Source organism: Meriones unguiculatus, chromosome 12, assembly GCF_030254825.1.
Source record: "Meriones unguiculatus strain TT.TT164.6M chromosome 12, Bangor_MerUng_6.1, whole genome shotgun sequence".
In the NCBI taxonomy this organism is placed as follows: Eukaryota; Metazoa; Chordata; class Mammalia; order Rodentia; family Muridae; genus Meriones; species Meriones unguiculatus.
Window position 1 is genome coordinate 65,111,930 of NC_083360.1, and position 19,194 is coordinate 65,131,123.

A 19,194-nucleotide genomic window follows, 5' to 3' on the forward strand; every position below is an offset into this window, starting at 1 on the left:
CCACTATAGTGATATAAGGTATTTTCATAGACAGCCAGTAGAAGGAGGTCTAAAATGCAAAGTCCAAATGGATTTCATCCTTCTTGTTAACACTTTCTCCTGTTATGAATGAGACGCCAGAGATGGATGCAAGGTGTTCGTGAAATAACAGTGTGCCTCAGGTTTTATGACTTTCACCCTCCGTTCTTTGCTTTGGCTATTCATTAATGTTAGGCATCATCCTGGCCTCATGTGATGTCAATAGCCACAAAGCAGTCCTTAGCCCGGTCTGTCCTAGGCAGTATCCTCATCTTTCTTTCCCAAGACTTTAGAGTCACTTCTCACCACACCTCTCATTGAACTCAAGTACTCGATCCTCTTATATTTACCCTTCTGTTTTGCATGCCACTCTCCATTCTAATGCTTAAATTCAGGAAGAAGATAGAGTCATAACTTGAAATGTACCTTCTGAACGTGGTCGGCTGCCAAGTCTTGTAATCTTTTCCTTTTTCACCAGCTGCTCAGGTCTTCACAAGTTCACATTTGATAGATTCCAGCTATCTAAAACTCTCACCTCCAGGCTTCCTTCCTGACAGCTACCAGAATAGTCTCCTAGGATATGCATGCAAGCAAATTTCTCATGGTTTCACCCTGGTCTAAGTGTGACCAGGCCTACCGTACAGATTCAGTTTCACTGTTGCTCCATGAACTCACATGCATGTCTTCCGAACCCCTTCATGCCTCATGTTACCCAGGCTGCATCTTCTTCCTGCTGTCAAGTGTTTCCCCCTCACACCCTTCCCGCTGACCATTTGGTAACTTCCCGTTGTCCCTTTAACTCCACTTTAAATCCTTGCATAATTCCTTTTAAATGAATTAATCATTCTTGCCCTGTATTCTCATAACCTTCCGTGCTCTTGCCTGCAAGTTCTTGATGGCATGGTTAGGGATAAGTTCACTGCACAAATAGGCTCTAAAATAGACAGTGATGCAAATCTGTGCTTCTTGATCACTTAGATAAGTGAACTGATTTTGGCCAAGTCTTCCTGCATGCATTTATTCTGGAAACTATGCTCTTTTACTGTCAACAAATTGACCCCTGGATTTCTATGAAGCAGTGTATTTAAAATGAAACAAACTCTGAAAGAGCATAGAGGGAGGAGTAGGGTGTGTGCGTGGGTGTTTGTGTGTTTATGTGTGTCTGAATGGGCTGTGCCCCGTAGCCATTTTACTTCCTTCTTAGCCAAAAAGGGGGCTTGGAAATGTTATCCAGGTCTGTTCTCACCATGGCAGGAAGATGGTTGCTTTGATGAGCGACTGTTGTTTTCTTTGCCAAATGTTGGTGTACATAGCTAATCTATGGCATGAAAAAGAATGTGTAGTCTGTTCCTTGTTTCCATAGGAAAGGTGGTGACACTAGGACTTGAGCAAATATGTGCACATGAAAACAGGTAGAAGAGTAGAGTAATGGCAGCGCTTCAGAGGGAAAGCTTTTTTTAAAGTTACCTTGAACTTGATGTAGAAATGTGTTTATTGGCACAACCTGCTACCTCTCCTCTATTCTATTCTACCAGGTTTGCTTTAATAGCCAAAAAGTAATTATAATTATGAATAATAGGCAAATAACTCAAAACCAATAATATTAAGCAAAAAACATAGTTTTTTAAATTACATAATTAGAAATAATATTCATGAAACACAGTTAAATTGAAAAAATAGGCACTGTATGTGTATATTTAAAAGAAATACATTGGCCTTGTATATTCTTATCTATTCCTGGGGTTAAATTCAAGTTAATGCCTTATAAAAATGATTCACGAGTTGAGCATCCTGGCAAGAACCATAAGGTATGCTGATATTCTTAAGACCTAAAAGCACAGAGATATATGTGTGCCCAGGTGTGTCTATGTGTGCCATGTGCATTCAGTGCCCTCAGAGAAGGTGTCTGATCCCTGAACCAGAATTACAGACAGTTGTGAGCCATGGTGTAGGGGCTGGGAAGCAAGAGCGGTAAGTAGACTTAATGTCTAAGTCATTTCTCTGGCCTTATAGACACACTCTTTCCTAAACACAAAATTATGATTGAGAATTAGGATATAAACAAAATGGACAAAATGACCCCTGGTTGTCTTTTAGTGTTATTAGTAATTATTCAATATTTCACTGTCTATTTGGGATATACGAATTTCTTCATATTTCCTTAATCAGTTGAACAAAGAAAAACAAGTTTGCTATAGGCACAAAAGTTTTCCCCCAGGAAATGGACAAAGTTTGTTAATTTTCTTTTATGAACCTTGGCAATGAAGACTTAGAGAGAATGAATGTTTTAGATGATAGGCAAAAAATTTCAAACTATTAGAGGTGGATTCAGAAGAAAAAAAATATTTCACTAAATGTAGCATTCAGGAGTCCTCACCGTGCTTACATCCTTTTGAAAATACTCAAGTTGCAGCACATTTGTGTGTGTATTGAGAATGTCATGCAGGTTGTGTTTGCTGCGCGTGTAGTGTACATCATGTTGAACTCAATTTTTTCACTTTTCCAGAAAGAGGTAAAGAAGCATTGATCTTTCTTGCCTAGACTGTGTCTTGCTTGGGAACAAAAGAGCCATGAGTAGTCTTATATGGCAGTTCTGTGACCTTGAAACTCAGTCAGCGGGAAGGGAATGAGGAAAGCTTTGGGCAAAGGAAGTTTGATGATGGAGACAAGTTTTGAGGAGTATTAAACTACGTACTCAAGGGAGGATTGAGTGATTGATCCTGAAGAGAAAATAATTAAGTAACAGTGAATTTTAAAGTCAGCAGAAATGGTTTTGCATAAAAGACACATTTTTAAGGAAGGCTTTTCGTAACCTCTATATTGCATGATTAGTGTCACTTGGTTCTCAGAAAATTAACACAGAAGAAGCAAGATAACCTTTTTTTGTGCCCTACCTCTCAACAGTGGTATTCCTTTTCAACTGCCATAGCAAATTACCACAGACATAGTAGCTTAAAAACGACATGAAAATATTATTTCACAATTCCTGTAGGATAAAAGTCTGGCAAGGTGTAGCTGAATTCCCAGGTTCTCAGTTGGTTAAAATCGAAGTATTGGCCAAACCTAATTCCTTTAGGGCTTGGGTTCCTCTTTCAAGTTCACTGGCAGGAAAAATGTACTTCACTTTTAAGAATCCTGCGTGTTCCTCTATGTGTTCATGCTAGCAATGGCAGCTTAAGTCCCTGTGACACTTTGAGTTACCCTTTTGTCATGACTTTAACTTCTTTCCCAACAAAGAAAAGCTCTTATTAGCTCCCAAACTGAGCAAAATCCAATTTTATCATATCTTCACAGTGCCCTTTTAAAGATGTTTCAACTAGGGAACAGGAGCTCCACAAGGAGAGCAACAGAACCAAAATATCTGGGCACAGTGGTCTTTTCTGAGACTGATGCTCCAAACAAGGACCATGCATGGAGATAACCTAGAACCCCTGCTCAGATGTAGACATGGCAGCTCAGTCTCCAAGTGGATACTCCAGTAAGGGGAACAGGGACTGTCTCTGACATGAACTCAATGGCTGGCTCTTGATCACAGCCTCCCACCCCCATGGGGGAGCAGCCTTACCAGGCCACAGAGGAAGATACTTCACCCAGTCCTGATGAGAGCTGATAGGCTAGGGTCAGAGGGAAGGGAAAGAGGACCTCCCCTATCAGTGGACTTGGAGAGGGGCATGGGAGATGAGGGAGAGAGGATGGGATTAGGAGGGGCTGAGGGAGGGGGCTACATCTGGGATACAAAGTGAATAAAGTATAATTAATAAAAATTAATTAATTAAAAAATAAAAATTAAAAAGATGATTCAACTGAAATTCTATGTAAAACCATAACTTACCCAGAGATTTCGTGTCTACCATTGTAATATTCTGAGTATGTACTCTGTGACCAAGCCTGCTCAGAAATGAAGCCTATCAGCCATCTGTCCTTGTTTACTATAATCTTGACCTGAGCATGCTCAGGAATGTGCTACTTAAACAGTGTGGTAAGGGCTGTACTGGTTCCTACAGGTTTTTTTTCCTTTATGAATATTTATACCTAAATAAAATTAGATGGATTTTGTTTCAAGATGGTATTGCTTTGAAAATAATCTCCTTGCCTGCTGAAGGTCATAAACCATTCTCTGTGTTTTTTAAGCTCTTAGTTACATTTTTTTGTTTGTTTGTTTTGTTTTAATCTTTTGTACTCATCCAGGTGTGAACCCATTGCCTTCAAATCTGTTACATTCTGCTGGCAATGTCTCATGATTACACTGAGCTCACTTAAACATTTCCAGATACTAATTGTGTCAAAGTCAACTCTTCGGTATCCCTGATTACAACTGCAAAGTCCTTTCTGCCATGAGAAGCAACATGGTCAGGGTAGTGACACCAGGAAGGAAAGACGTTAGAAGTGAGATGCTGTTTCCCGTGACAAAACTGTCCTGGATGTTCAACCTCAGGGAACAATAGCACGTATACGTTATGGAAATTGTTCTCTTTTCCCAAAGATGTCGGGTTTAAAATTTCTTTAATTCATTACGAGCTATCGCAGACATTCGTGAATTTACACGCACCCTCACATTGTTCATTGCTAACTTCAGTGTTGTGTAAAACTGTAAAATTGAAATAGAAGTCAGGAAAATGAAAACACTTGGATGGATAGGCGTATATCCTTATTAAATATTGTTAAAAACAAAAACAAAAACCTCCTGGATGTTGAAAGTTTCAGATCTGTCCTTATTTCTTAAGCAGGACATGGTTTCGTAACGATGCTGTCTGTATTTGCTGAGTACTTATTGTCCACATGGTATGTCTTCTGGACAATCCAAGCTGCCGCAGTTACTCCTGCCATTTGACTGTAAAGGGTCGGGGGACATTGAGAAGCCTGGGCAAAGTGGCCATTTCTTCGATTTATAGACATTACATAAGAATAATGTGTCACTCAAGAGAGGAAGGCTTGAGCAGCTCAATAGCAAATGATGTGAAGAACGGATAAAGGTTTTAGGCTTAGACCTGTATTTGAATGCTGATTTCAACACTTACTCACTTGGCAAAGCCCTGAAACCTTTTGTCCCTCCGGTTCCTAATTTGTCAAGTGTGGCTGCTACGAGACACCTCTGAGGCTATTGCAAGATTAAGTGTAAAGAACCTGCTATGTGATAAGCTCCATGGAAGAGTTCTCCAGCACCTCCTTCTGGAGCAGCCAATGCATGTCTCATTCTAAAGCTCTTCCAGGAAGTCAGCTCTGGGCTCAGGCCAGGGCTTCTGTATCTGGTGGACATTTAACAGGACACCAGGACCTTCCCTATGGGCTCAGACCTGTTGTTCTAGGAATGGATCCTTAAGAGTTGGTAGTCTCTTTCTATGCGGTACCTACATAGGCCCAGTGGCATAGGACCTGTCCCTGACTATAAAAAAAAAAAAAAATAACCTATAATCACTGAACTTCAGCATCATGGGTAACCAGTTCGTGAAGAGGCTCCACCCTAATAGGGAACTGTCCTGGCATCTGTCAGAGAGGCCACATGCCAGAAGATCCTCGTGCCTCTCACATTAATTTGTATTTGTGTACATTGTTTTTCATTGCTCTAATCGGACTTGAAATGAATCCAAGAGGTTTTACAACTAAGAGATGTTAATCCCCCATGCCCTTTCCCGAGAGGCTCTGTCTGAAGGCTTAATTCAGCTTTCTTATCTCTCTAGGTATGCGGAGACCAAAGCCAGGGGGCTGTTTTCCTGAGGGAATTCACCCTGATTCGAAGAGAGAGCCTTCATGAAGATTTCCTGTCTGACTTCTTGAATAGTCACAAACCTGAAGACCCGGTACAGTGTCTCTTCTATCTAGTCACTGAAACACAGCAGTTTAGTGGCTGATTCTGGCCAATGGCGGTCGTTTCTAGCAAACATAAAGGCAAGACATAGAGTGACACCTGCACGTGCATGTAAGAGGGAAAGGTAAAACAAAAAAGGCATCACACAGACTCCGTGGGCGAACTTCCGGACGTTTCCGGCATCTGGCAGGTTCTAAATGTTTTACTTGAGTGTTAAACTCTGTTTGAGGCAGCTTGTGGAGGATTCACTTTCAAAAATATCTGATGTTTTGCCAGAGTCTAAACATGCAACGGTAATAACTTAAATGAGTAAAGAAAAAAGGAGATTGTTTTATTGGTTGATGGGAATCCCAACATCCTCCATTCCTGGCACCACTGCCGATCCTTTCACTTCAAAGTATGAGTTACAATTATTATATGAAATATGCTTTTTTGTCTGGTAGGATTCTTGTTTTGCTTTGCATTTTGGTCTGAGGTTTGTTTATTTGCTTTAGAAGGTCTAGCAAATGAACTCTCAAATGAAAATAAGTATTGTTGATTGACAACAGCAAGCCATGGCCGTTTTCTTCTGGCATTTGGATTCTGAGGTGCAACTGGGGCTATGTCGTTAGAGCTGGACCATAGGCTTCTGAGACCTGACTGTGGCTCTGGGTGATCAGAGCTTTTATTCAGGAGACCTCCTGGCTAGAGGCTGCTATCTACACAGGCCTGTGGGTTTCCTACACAACCGTCAAATAGCAGGAACACAGAAAAACAATATCCCAAAGCAAACACAAAGATGCCTTTAGGTCTATTTCATCTAGCCTGTTCTCCCTCACTACACTTTCTGGCTATATCCTGCATATAGTCTTTCTCTTATAGATGCTAAGTAAATTGCTTCCCTCTGCAGTGATTCCCAAGATGCTATCAGCATTGCTTGTGTCATTTACGTCATTTACATCTTCTCCACGTGGGGCATTTGTACTTCACTCATTTTGGGCGGTAGACTCTTGTGAACCTCTCAAGGTGGGCGTCCAGGCGTGAGCAGGTACAGTGGTGACGATTCTCAGGGATCCTGTAATTAATTTTCGTGTGTGTCATTTTCACCAATGAGTCTGAAAATGCAGCGCCTAGCGTCTTATATTCCCTTTGCTTCCATCAAGCTTTTATTATGACGTAGTATGGTGCATAGACATTACCACCTGCACTTAGGGTTCTTTCTTACGAACAGTATCTTGCAGCTATATCTTAGTTTTGCCCCATCCTGAGGTCTGAAATGCCAACTATGAAGGGCTGAGATTGGGCACTATGTGAAATCACCATGGGAGTCTAGTTATTATGTCACTCTCATAACATAAAGAAGTTGAATAGTGTGGTTTGATTATGAACATAATGAGTCAGTCGTAGGGCAGTCCCACTGAAAAGAGCTGCCGGCCTCGTTCAACACCGACGATTTCACCAGACAGAGCTAACGTGTAGTTAGCTAACTCCATAGATTTCTACCATGAGAACACTGCATGCTGCTTTGAAGTCTTCACTGATGATAAAGTCAGACATAAAGAGTAGGTAGAGATATGGAACCCGAAAAGGAATCGCCTACAAAAACAAGTAGTTAAAATTATGACTCTTCTAGAAAGCAGATTGGAAAAGGAAATGTCAAGGCCTCCTAAATACAGGAATAAAGTTCAGCCTTCTTGCAAGTTGATGAAATCCTATTTCCTAGGGAGGCTTTTCTCTATCCGAGGACGTGGCTTGTCCCCTGAGATATAAAGCTTTGCTAAAATGTAACTTCATATCATAAGTAGATACTAAAAGGCAAATCACACAATCACTGTGCTTGTTGTCGGGAAGAGTTCAGACATGCTACAACACTTAGAAAAATTAGTTAGGGGCATGGACATTCTTTTCATCCTCTTTGTTTACTTTCTAGGGGGAAGGCAATTTGGGGAATGAGAGAGTGAATAAGAACTCACGCCAGTGTAGACACGGTGTAGACATATTGACATACAACTCGTTGGCCAAGAGCATGAGGGAGGGAGGGGGGAAACAGCAGACCCACACTGTCTGTGCACGCCAGTCCGCATCAGTTCAAGCCAATTTAGCAGCCCGAGGACTTTTTAACAGGTTTCACCTCCACAGTCAGAGAAGCAGCTGAGCTTCCTAAGTTCAGGACCGTTCTGACGCAGGGCTCGCCAGCGCCTGGCCAAGCGCTGTGCGATGCGCCCACAATTGCATGCTGTGTTTGCTGAGGGGGCAGCGATGGGGGACAGCGGGGCGGCTGTTCTATTTTGCCCTATTCCTAGAATTTTATCTCGAGAGCAAGAAAAATTCCATCACAGACTAATTCAGGGAAACGGCCCTGTCAACTACATAAAAATCCTAAATGCACACAGGCTTGCAAAAGTGGTTTGAATGATCTCCGTTTTGATGAGGAGATGAAAGGGCATTTGGGCTTATCTGCCATAATGTCATATTAAGCTGTGTACAGATTTATCACAAATGATGTGAATTCAAGGATATTTGCCAACTGGAAATTCATAGTTGTGGAAGGAAACTTACCGAGAGTATAGAGAACATTTGAACAGACAGACTTCAGGGCAAACCACATTGCTAGCCTTTTCTTTTCCTTTCTTTTTTATTTTTTTGTTGTTGTTTGCTTGTTGGTTTGTTTTTTGAGACAGGGTTTCTCTGCGCAGCCCTAGCTGTTCTGGAACTCATTTTGTAGACCAGGCTAGCTTCAACCTCACAGAGACATGCCTGCCTCTGCCTCCTGAGTGCTGGGATTAAAGGTGTGCACCACCACTGCCTGAAGATAGTAATATTTGTTTAAATATTTCTTTTCTTATTTATCCTTTATTGGAAAGTCTAAAATCTTTCATTCAAAACTTAGAATAATTGTTAAACCATTATTATTTCTTTAAAAAAAAAGTTAAAGTCTTGGGCCTGGAGAATGGTTCAGTTAAGAGGGCTGGATATTCTTCCTGAGAAGCCATGTGTTCAATACCAAGCACCCACAAGAAGGCTCACAACCGTCTGTAACTCCAAGCTCAGAGGATTTGATGCCCTCTTCTGGCTGCCTTCAGTACTGCACGGTGCTCAGACCTCCCCCTCTCCCCCCCACCTCGCACACCTTTTTTTTTTTTCCCAAGCAAAGGACCTATATACAATATGTAAAAAGAAAAGACAAGACAGACCAACAAACAGCCTAATTTACCTTATTTGGGGAACACTTTCACCTAAAAGCGGCTTGATTTATTTTAACCTAAATAAATAAAGTTCAGTTTTGACCTTGAGGGAACAGTCTCTACTTTTCCCAACTAGAGCCACCCGGCAAGGATTGAATTTTACATCGTGTTAGAGAAGCTTTCTGGGTTGCTTTCTTCTGTTTCCAGTAGCTTCCTCTATGAGAGAGGAATCTATTCCCTGTGCTTCAGGGAAACCATAGAAGCAACTGCTGTCAGAAAGCGAAGGCTCAGCAGGCAACAGGTTTTAGGCAGCCCGAAGCTCTCCTGTTTGTGATTTGCATTGTTTGTGGAGAAGAAACAGACTGTTCATCGAAAGCTGTTACTCATTATTGGAGCAGCAGAGACGCAGATCACGTGTTGGCACATTGGTTTGGGTTGTTGGTCTTGGTTGTTAGCCGGATATAACATCCAGGATAATAATTAACATGAAATTCATTACAGAATGGGATTTTTGTCGGTATGTAATTAAAACAAACCTCGTTTGCTTGTCGCTTTGTGGTTCCCTACATGGTTATTTAAGGCTGTGTTGGTAGAAAGAAAAGTTAGTTAAATATTTAGTTGAGGGTAGAATGTTCTTTCGGATGATCAGTAAAATGTGTTTTGTGGAAGAGGGATGAGGCTGAAGGGACATGTTCAGAAGTCTCTATATTTGTATATTTATGTAATATATATGTATATATCCTGTGTACAGAGAGAGGATAGCAGGTCACTAATTCTTACTAATTTACTGAGTCTTAACTGAAAGAAAACATGTAGTTTATTAAAAATGGTTTAAGGCATTTTTTTTTAATCCTCCCTTGGTAGATACAGAGCAGAGAATGAGGGTCAGAGTATTTCTATGACCTGTTAAATCAGTCCAAGCAACACATACAAACTCAAATAAAATGGAATAAAACGACTTCCATGTGTTCTTGGGGCTTTGGGCAACCCCGATTCGATGTTTGCCGAGGAGGGAAGGGAAACAATTTAAGTGCTAACACCTGGAGATAACTTAATTTGCTTAATTATACTTCCAACCTGATTCCAATGCTAGAAATCAAGGGAGCGTAAATACAAGGAGGGTAGCAACATATCAAAACATACGCGCATTCAGCCCCAACTAACAGATTACTTTTGGCCAACGCAGCGACTGGACTGCCCTTCCTTACCATGGAGTAACGTTCCTTGAAGGCACTTTACAAAACCGCAGAGCTTTTCTTACTCAGCTAGTGAGCTGCTTCAGCCTTTCTTACTCAGCTAGTGAGCTGCTTCAGCCTTGAAGTGACCACTTTGTTTTTAAGTAAGTTTGCCCAAAGGAAAAAACATGCAGTAAAGGGGCCCGAGCTCTAGAAGAAAACGTCCACTCCAATTCAGTCTTCAGTTCTGTGCAATACGACACACGGGTATCACCTGAGTTGGCCACCAAAACTTCTTTTATTGTGAATATCTCACTGTAAGCAAGGTTTTAGGGAAAACTGCCATTCTGGACTGCTCAGTGGATGGGAAAGGAAGAGTTTATTCCATCTAAAACAATCCATTCAGGGTATCAGGGAGGGTATTTTCAGGCCAGAAGAGCTGGGTGGCTCTGATTTGCAGTTACAGAAGTGTATTAGGACCAAAGGAGCCTGGAGATTAGCATAGGGCTTTGATTTGGTATGTGTTACAGGTGTGTGCTAATTGGGAGCTAGATGCCAAATTTGCCATAGTTGGTTGTAGGGAGAGATAAGAAGTGATGGCTCTCTGGTGGCATATGGAAACCTGTTTCACTGGTTTCTGAGGAATGCTGAGGGTACGCTTTTATGTATCCTGCAGCAGTTATTCTCTTTACCATATCAGAATTCAGCTTGAGCTGAACCCAGACTGTCATTTGGGGACATATTTAGTGGCACTGCCTTTTTGAGGTTTGGGACCTAACAATTACCTGTGGTTGCCATCTGGAACAAATCTTTCTAGCCTGAAGAAGTTGACACTGAAAGAGTGGCAAAGGTTTCTCATCACAGGAAGAATGGAAGGACACCACAGCATGCTTATAAAAGGCAGAGGACCCTGAGCAAGCATGCAGCTCATTCTGGTTTGAGGTTTTCTGTTATGGATCCAAGGCTGAGTATGGGCTGGAGGAGGGGGTATGTAAGCTTTCGTTCGTTGAATATGCCCTTTCCCATGATGCACTTGACTTTTAATCATATGCACTTCTAATAATGCAGAGGCGTAAGAATATGGTAGGGATTTTTCCCAAGTAGTTCTCTCAAGGGACACAGTTTGTCTTACTGAGCACACACCCTGAGCTAGTCCAGGACAGATCATCCACTTGATTGATAGATTTACTAGATCTATTACGGAATAATTTGGTTTAAAAAAAAAAGTACTAAGAATTTCTTGTTAGCTATAGGTTTGGATAGGGGTGTGCATGAAGTTCTGTACAGGCTGGGGGGGGGGCAGTGTCCCCAGGTTTCTAAGTACTTTGTTAAGGGTCAAATGTCAAAAGTAGGATCGTGGATTGCTAAGCATTCTCTGTGTTTGTCTGTCTCAAATATGTACAAGCAAAGAAGATAGTATTTGAAGTATAACATATAAGTTACATTGATATGAGACTCTTCCTGGGGGAACTTGAATCAAGGGTCTCTTTGCCCCAAATAGGGTACTGATGACAAATCAAAGAAGATAGATAGATAGATAGATAGATAGATAGATAGATAGATAGATAGATAGATAGATAGAACACATCCCACCCAAATGTAGCTCAGGGCAGCAGTAAGTTTGAGTTACTTACAAGGAGCATAGGTAATGGGTAACACAAAGGCAGCAGCTATGTCACCAAAAGGCCCATCCAGCATGACTGAGGACTCAGGACAGCTGTACCACTAAAGCTGTATGTACAACGTTCAGACAGCTCAGCTATCTCATGCTTTCATGACCTTGGGGAGGGCCCTGAAAATCTTGTGACTTTCTATGCTTCCCAATCCTTATACATTTCATTAGCTTTCTGAGTCTAAGCCTCCTTCCTCCTTCTAGGAAAAAGCATTTCAATTAGGAGGAAACCGCTGCATAATAGTTGAGTTATAGATGACTTAATAAATATCAGAACACCCTGGACAGGATATAAATGTTACCCAGCGGAATGTTAAGTGTTATTAGCTACCTGAGTTTATAAAACTTGCTTAGTGTTTTATGAGTCTGATGGTCATGAACAAATATGTGTATTAGATAAAGGCCTTTAAGTCTGGCATATATTTTATATAACTTCATATTTCATTATCTTTTATTTTATAGACTGATATTCTCAGTTATATTTACATTTATATAGGAAGGACAAAAGAAATCTACTAAAGAACTAATACAGTTCCTCAAAATTATCCAAGAAAGCCAAAAATAGCTCCATTTTAAGGTTGTAACAACTAATGTGAAATGCTGCTTGCAAAGATACTACTAAAATAGCAGCTGAAATTGAAAGACCCGTCCTGAATAGGGAGTAAAATATGAATGGAGTGGCAGTGACTACGTAAAGATAAGCAATGAGCTGACAGAATGCTATAGGTTGTATCACACAGAAACACCAATTCCATCAATGAAAGGCAAACTGAGTTTAGAGGGAATGAGGGGGCGAGGAGTAGAGGAAAACATGATTATATGAAATACCAAATTTTGTTTATTGGATGAATTAGTCATCCTGTGATTATCTAGCTGCTACCAAATATGTAGGTCAGTCTTCTGTCCCTAAGATGGTGAGTGGGTAACCCTTGTATTTTCTGGGAGAGTTTCGGTATTGAATTGTGATGCTTATATGCCAGGCTTCCTCTGTACTCTTGTAAGTCAAGATCCTCTGTTAGTTCCTCCATTCTACTAGACAAGGAACATATCACTTACTCTATTGAGATTTATTAGAATAAACCTACATTGAGGGAGATATTCAATACTCATGAATGGCAAATCTTCATAAAGATGTCAGTTTCCCTAAAACTCAATCTAGCAATGTAGAATAGCTGGAAATTGAAGAAGAGAAAGACAGCTCTTTCTCTGACAATACTGATATCACGAACCTATGAAAATTAAGGGAGAGTAGTGACAGAACACAGACAATAATGTAGATAACTGAGGAATCTTTAAGTAGGAGCAGACAATTACAAATAATTGGCTAAGGCTTGTATTATCTAGTATATGTACAATATAAATAAATCACTTAAAATCTGAATATGAAAACATGGCTCAGTGAGATAGCTCATGAGGTAAAAGTGCTTTTGGAAGAAGCCCAGAGACCTGAGTTTGATCTGCAGGATTTGCATGAAGATAGAAAAAGAGGGTCAGCTCCACAACGTTGCCTTTTGACATGTACACATGTGCTGTAGCATGCATGCCTACATACATAGACATACCACTAATAAAGTGTAAGAATTTATTTATGAGTTGTAGTTGAGAAGGTTTTCATAATGAAATGAAGAGCCCCGAACAATAAAAGCCCCAATCAATAAAATTGATGCTTTTATTTTTCAGTAACAATTTTGTATGTCTGAAAACTCTTCAAAGTTACATTTTTAAAAAAAAGACAACATAGTTGCTAAGATATGTTAATTGCAGCAATATAGTGAAAAAGAGATGGCTATAGCATACAAGCAAAGCTTATAAGTTATTTTTATTAGCAAGACAGGTAGTATGCAAAAAAGAAGGATCATTAAATTGAGACATGCATGGTATCTATGCATTAAGCTAATCAGCCTTACTAAGCTTCAGGAATTAGTATGTTGAAAGAGCATTTATTCAAAGCCATTTATTTAGATTGGCAATTTTTAAAAAAACTAATAAAGGCATATGTCATTAGGAAATAAGGTAATGAAAATGCCCCCTGAATTGCTTTTAAAAATATACACTGATGCAGCCTCTTTAGAGAAAACCTTATCAGTGTACACAAAATTAAATTGAATAATGTATTAAGTCCCATTAATCTTCATTTAAGAATTTGTTCTACAGTTGGTCAAGGAAATGGGAGGAACTCACTCTGCCCTTTACAGTTGGCTCTGCAGATTCTGGGAGAAGCAGAAATCACCGCCTTAGTTGTATGTCTTAGCTGAGCCACCAGGCTCCTACAGGTACCTCTAAACTCAAGGTGACATAGATGGCCTTGCTTAATCTTGGTGAGTCACAACACTAAATGAATAGACATAAACCTGAGACGTATTTGTGAAGGGTGGTATTGGGGGTAAATAGGGAATTGGAGCATGAGCGTGATCAGTGTGCAGGGTGAACATATGTGAAATTGGAAAACAGTAATAAAATTTTTAAAAATACTAAAAAAAAGAATTTGTTCTAGTGAAATATGCAAATATCCAATAAAATCTACATGCCGTACACTGAAATTGCAAGAAAAATCAAGTATCTATTAGAAGGTAAATGCATTGAAACATGCATACAAACAGTACAACGAAGTACTGTAGAAATGATCTGCAGTATACATTTAAATACATACTGTTGAAAGGAAATAATAGCATTTTGATAGATGTTACGTTAGTTTTAATATCATTTGAATATCATTAAATGTTATTGAAAGAACATCTTGTGAAAAAACATGCTCCCTTCGTACTGTTGGCTACACTCTGGACAGGAAGGAAAAGAGAAGAACTGAATTGGGTCATTATGCATAGCATATCTTAACCTCACTTATAATATCTTTAACAATGAAAATATGGCCAAATGTTAGTGTTTGTTTACATGTCTAGTGGCTGCATAAGCATTTGCTTTATTATTCCCTGTACTTTTGTGATTGAAAGATTTTATAATACGTGTGTAATAAAACCTTAGGACGATGCCTGACAAATAGCATAGAACAAATGCTGTTTTTATTAGCAACGATGGAACTGAAAACTCATGGAAGCATGACACGAGAAGGCTCAGCGCTCACATGTTTGCCTTCAGATATAATTAAGGACTAGTGAACAGCATGGCAGCTGAACACAAGGTCACGAGCCTCCTATCAGTTCATGAACTGCAACTCTGGTAAACAGTGTCAGGATGATGAATCTCAGTATTTAAGGGAAGGGACTATTTCTTACAATTGACCTTTGGAATTAACTGAAAACCATTATCCTGAACGGAAGAAAAATATTTTTCCCTCTTCCAAGTTCTCATTCCCACACAGCTTGCATATCCCCTATCTGTTGTTTATGAGATGTCTACCATTTGCTAAGTCTGTCCTTTTTGCCAAACAACAAATAGATATTAAGATTAATGATAGAAAATACACCAGAGGTAATAAAATAAGAAGTATTAAAATGTCAGTGCTAATATAAGCAATAATTAAGATCAAACTTCTTGAGTACAAAATAAAATTTTTTAAATGTGACATCAATTTGAAATACATAATTAACATATGTGAATGGCACATCTTTTTAGCACATTTCCATGCCATTTTGTAAGGCCTTTCCTCCAAAATAATTTCATCTATAATTGTTGTCTACTTTTGATCTGTTTTATTTTATTGGATTTCTTTATGCCTCTGTCTCCCTCCCTTCTTCAATCCCTTCCAACACCCCAACACCAGGTAGGAGAGAAAGGTTAATGAGGAGAAGGGCCGTAGTTCTCTTTTGAGTACTTCCTGTTGTTCTGGTTGTCCTTAGGACAAGTCCAATCTTCATTTCAAGGTATCTTCAACTTTTTATTGTCTTCTCATCAAACCTCAGCAGTTGCCTTCTTCCTCAGAGCGCACTGCCCACCGCCTCGTCCCACTCTGAGCTCTGGCATTTATACACTCTTGGAGTCTCCAGAACTAAACTATCTGCAGCTGATAAAGATGACACCCCTCTCAGAGTCCCCAAGTCAAATAGTCAGCTGCTGTGGACAATCTGAAGCAGCCTTATATCCCACACCTGCAATTAAACAAAACAAAAATGCTTACATGACATAACTGAGTTTTTAAAGAAAGCAAAAGTCCCACTGCAAATGCTGGACTCTGAGTGTCAAATACCCTACCAAACTGCAACTTCTTTCTTTAATTCAGTATAACAGTTTGTTCTAATTGAAAACCTGACACCATCTAGAGCCACCTCAGAAGAGGATCAGTAAGGGATGGCTTTCATTGGGTTGGCCTATGGGCATATCTATGAGATCGTTTTTATTAAATTAATATTTGCAGACAGACTCGGGCCACTGTGGGCACCACCATTCCCTAGGCAGAGGGAATGTATAATATACTGTATAATGGTGAAGTATTCAGTTTAGCGCAGCAAGCAAGCATGTATGCATTCCTCTCTCTCCATGATTGAATATTATGTCATGCGATGTGTAAAGTTCCTGCCTTGACTTCCCCACAAGAATGGATCATAACCTGAAATTGTAAACTGCAATAACACCTTTTTTTCATTAAGAATTTTTTTGTTGGGGTAGTTTTGTTTACTTACTTTCTATCACAGAAACAAAACTAAGACCTTCAGTTTGTTTTCACATTATTTCGAACACCCCCATTTATGTTTATTTTTAGAGAAATTAGTAATCTAAATCGATTCACAAATACCTAAAATTGTAAAGAACTGAATAGTTCTTGAAACAGTCTTTAAACCCCCCTATATCTATAGGTAAAGATGTAGATATATAGTGTGTGTTTATATATATATATATATATATAGAGAGAGAGAGAGAGAGAGAGAGAGAAAGAAAGAACGAAAGAAAATGAGAGAGAGAGAGAGAGAGAGAGAGAGAGAGAAGAGAGACTAGAATTTAAATTACAAGTCAGAAAATCATTTGGGATACCAAAGAGTAATTACTGATTCTATGTATTAAATGCCTTTCATATAAAGAGACAATTAAGCTCAATAAAGCATACCTTTTTAAAGGAGTTTGTTACTTGTTTATAAGATTACGCTAAAACCCCAAACTGTGCAGTGTTTAGCTGCTTTTTTTTTTTTTTTTTTTTTCAAAACACATGAGGGTCTTTTTATTGTAAATTATAAGCTGCAGCTTGGGCCTACACAGCCCCACTGCCAAAACGGTGGGAGCTGAGCGCCCTGCACCCAGGTTAGTTGGGTGATATATAGATTTTGGTCCCTCCCAGCATGCCCAAGGCAGGGGCAATTCCTGCCTGACAAGCATCTATTGGTCAAGATGCTACATTTTGAATCGATTGGCTATAGGAAGGTTCCCAGACCATTGACCATGACCAGGTGTCCCTCCCTAGGGGGAGGGTCCAGTTTCCTAGCAACTGTATCTCTAGTGGGTGGGGAAAGAATGCAGTGAGGTAGCTCTCCCCTCAGGGCATTACTAACTTTTTACTGTACCTACTTTAGGTCTTAATGATAGCTGCTACTTTATCTTTTGGTCTCTCATTTCCCTCTTTCCCATGATCATTTGAAGACCCAATCTTGGGTCTTCCAGACATGACCCCTTGTATTTTATAGATTTACCTTTTTATAATGGGATCTGAGTACCATTAGTGTATTGTTCTCAAGCATTTTTTTTTTTATGAAAGGCATTAAGCGATTGAAAATACAAGGCCCAAAAATAAAAATAAAAATAAGTAGGGGTCCCTTCAGGGTAGATATAGGGTTAGTAAGCCAAGGAGAACTAATATCCTTTTTTTCTAGGGTCTCTCTAGGCTTTTAGCCCAGTTGCTGCAATATTAGTTTCCATTTCAGCTAAGCAGATGCCCAAGATAATAGCTAATGCCAGAGAGCCCCCTTTTGACTTAGCATTTCAGCCTGCTAGGGGGGATTTGGGTGAAGATCCGTCTTCTGGAGCTTCTTCGATGCTGACCATTGAACCATAGGCATCAGGGGCTAGGAAGGCTGAAATGTCAGTCAAAGGCTGGGCAATAGGGCAGTCCCAAGCATCTGGTTAGTTGATCTACCCGAAGAGGCAGGGAGCAATCATGTCAGTTTCCAGGAAGTCCAGATTTCAGCTTGCAGTCCACAGCTGATCCCGGAACAGAGTTAAACAGGTGAAAATCTGCTGAGACAAATTCAGACTGGAGACAGAAGTTAAAATTTGTCTATTAAATGGGAAAGATCAGGGAAAATCTCATCTGTGATCCTTCTGAGCTATGCCAGATCCAGGTCACATCCTGAAACTCATATGAAATTTTTTAGTACACAAAAGGAAATACATAATTTTAAATACTCAGAAATGTAACATATCAGCAAATCGAACATTTTGAGAGTAACAGGTAAAACTGCATCCAACTGAATGCATATCAGTTAGCTGTTTTATAACTTTTATAAACAACTTAAGTGTGTCCACGGTAACATTTCTTCTGTGGGCATAGCTGTTGGTAATTAGCCACGAATGGAGCTTGGCCATTTTTTTTTTATACATTCAGCATCTACTTTTAGACCCCATCTTTATGTTTACACTGGAAAGTTAGGCAGAAATATATTACTGGCTTTAGTACTAAACCCTGGATGCTTGGACCATTTTTTTAACAAAGCAACCAGAAGGAATAGGTTTAATATATTCCTGTGTCAAAATCTACCCCAGAAATGGCAGATATTAAGAATACCATACTAAAAGCTATGACTTTTGGGTCAGATATACACATTAAACAGATGTTTCTAACATAACGAGAAGCACCTTAAAGTCTATTTCCAGAAGCCAACCAAAGGAAATTACAATCTTAACCTGGTGACTGAATAATAAGCAGTCATTGCTCCATCAACTTATCAGAACTCTATTGATTAATGCCAAAATTTTGAACCTCTAAAATCTTATAACGTAAGCAAGCACAACAGTAGCAAAGAGGGGGGAGAAATTTAAAATATCTCCCATTTTTGACATGTTTTAAAATATTTTTATATCATTATAACTCATAAATATATACCTTAAAATACCTACTTAGACTCTCCAATTTTTTGCATTTATTAACCCTGAAACATTTTCTCAGACTAAAGAACACTCTCTAGATTTTTTTGTTCTAAACTCCTATATCCTCAGACCCTACATAGGCTCCATTTATTTATTTTAAGACACAGGCAACTAACATGAGTCCTGTGAGCAAGGCAAACCTGTTTTTTTTTCTAAATAAGAGATCTAGTACCCAGTAGTTCTAGCTAATGAACTGATCAATGAGCTAACAGTCGCTCTAATTGTCTTCTCTCTAGCTGCAAAGCTACCGTAAGCTTAGCATAGCCATCAAGGTGTTCAGAGACCTGAGAAGGATAAATTATAAGCTAAATAGATATCCCAATTTATGTG

The 19,194-nt window shown here is 39.5% G+C and overlaps 1 protein-coding gene across 3 annotated transcripts in view; it reads left to right on the top strand.

Moving 5' to 3' along the window:
- Positions 1–19,194, top strand: part of Adamtsl1 (ADAMTS like 1) — a 904,412-nt gene that overhangs the window by 232,187 nt on the left and 653,031 nt on the right. For all 3 annotated transcript variants that reach the window (XM_060365805.1, XM_060365807.1, XM_060365806.1), the window contains exon 2: positions 5,697–5,816. In XM_060365805.1, coding sequence (XP_060221788.1) covers positions 5,697–5,816 — 120 coding nt within the window. The remainder of the gene's footprint in view (positions 1–5,696; positions 5,817–19,194) is intronic.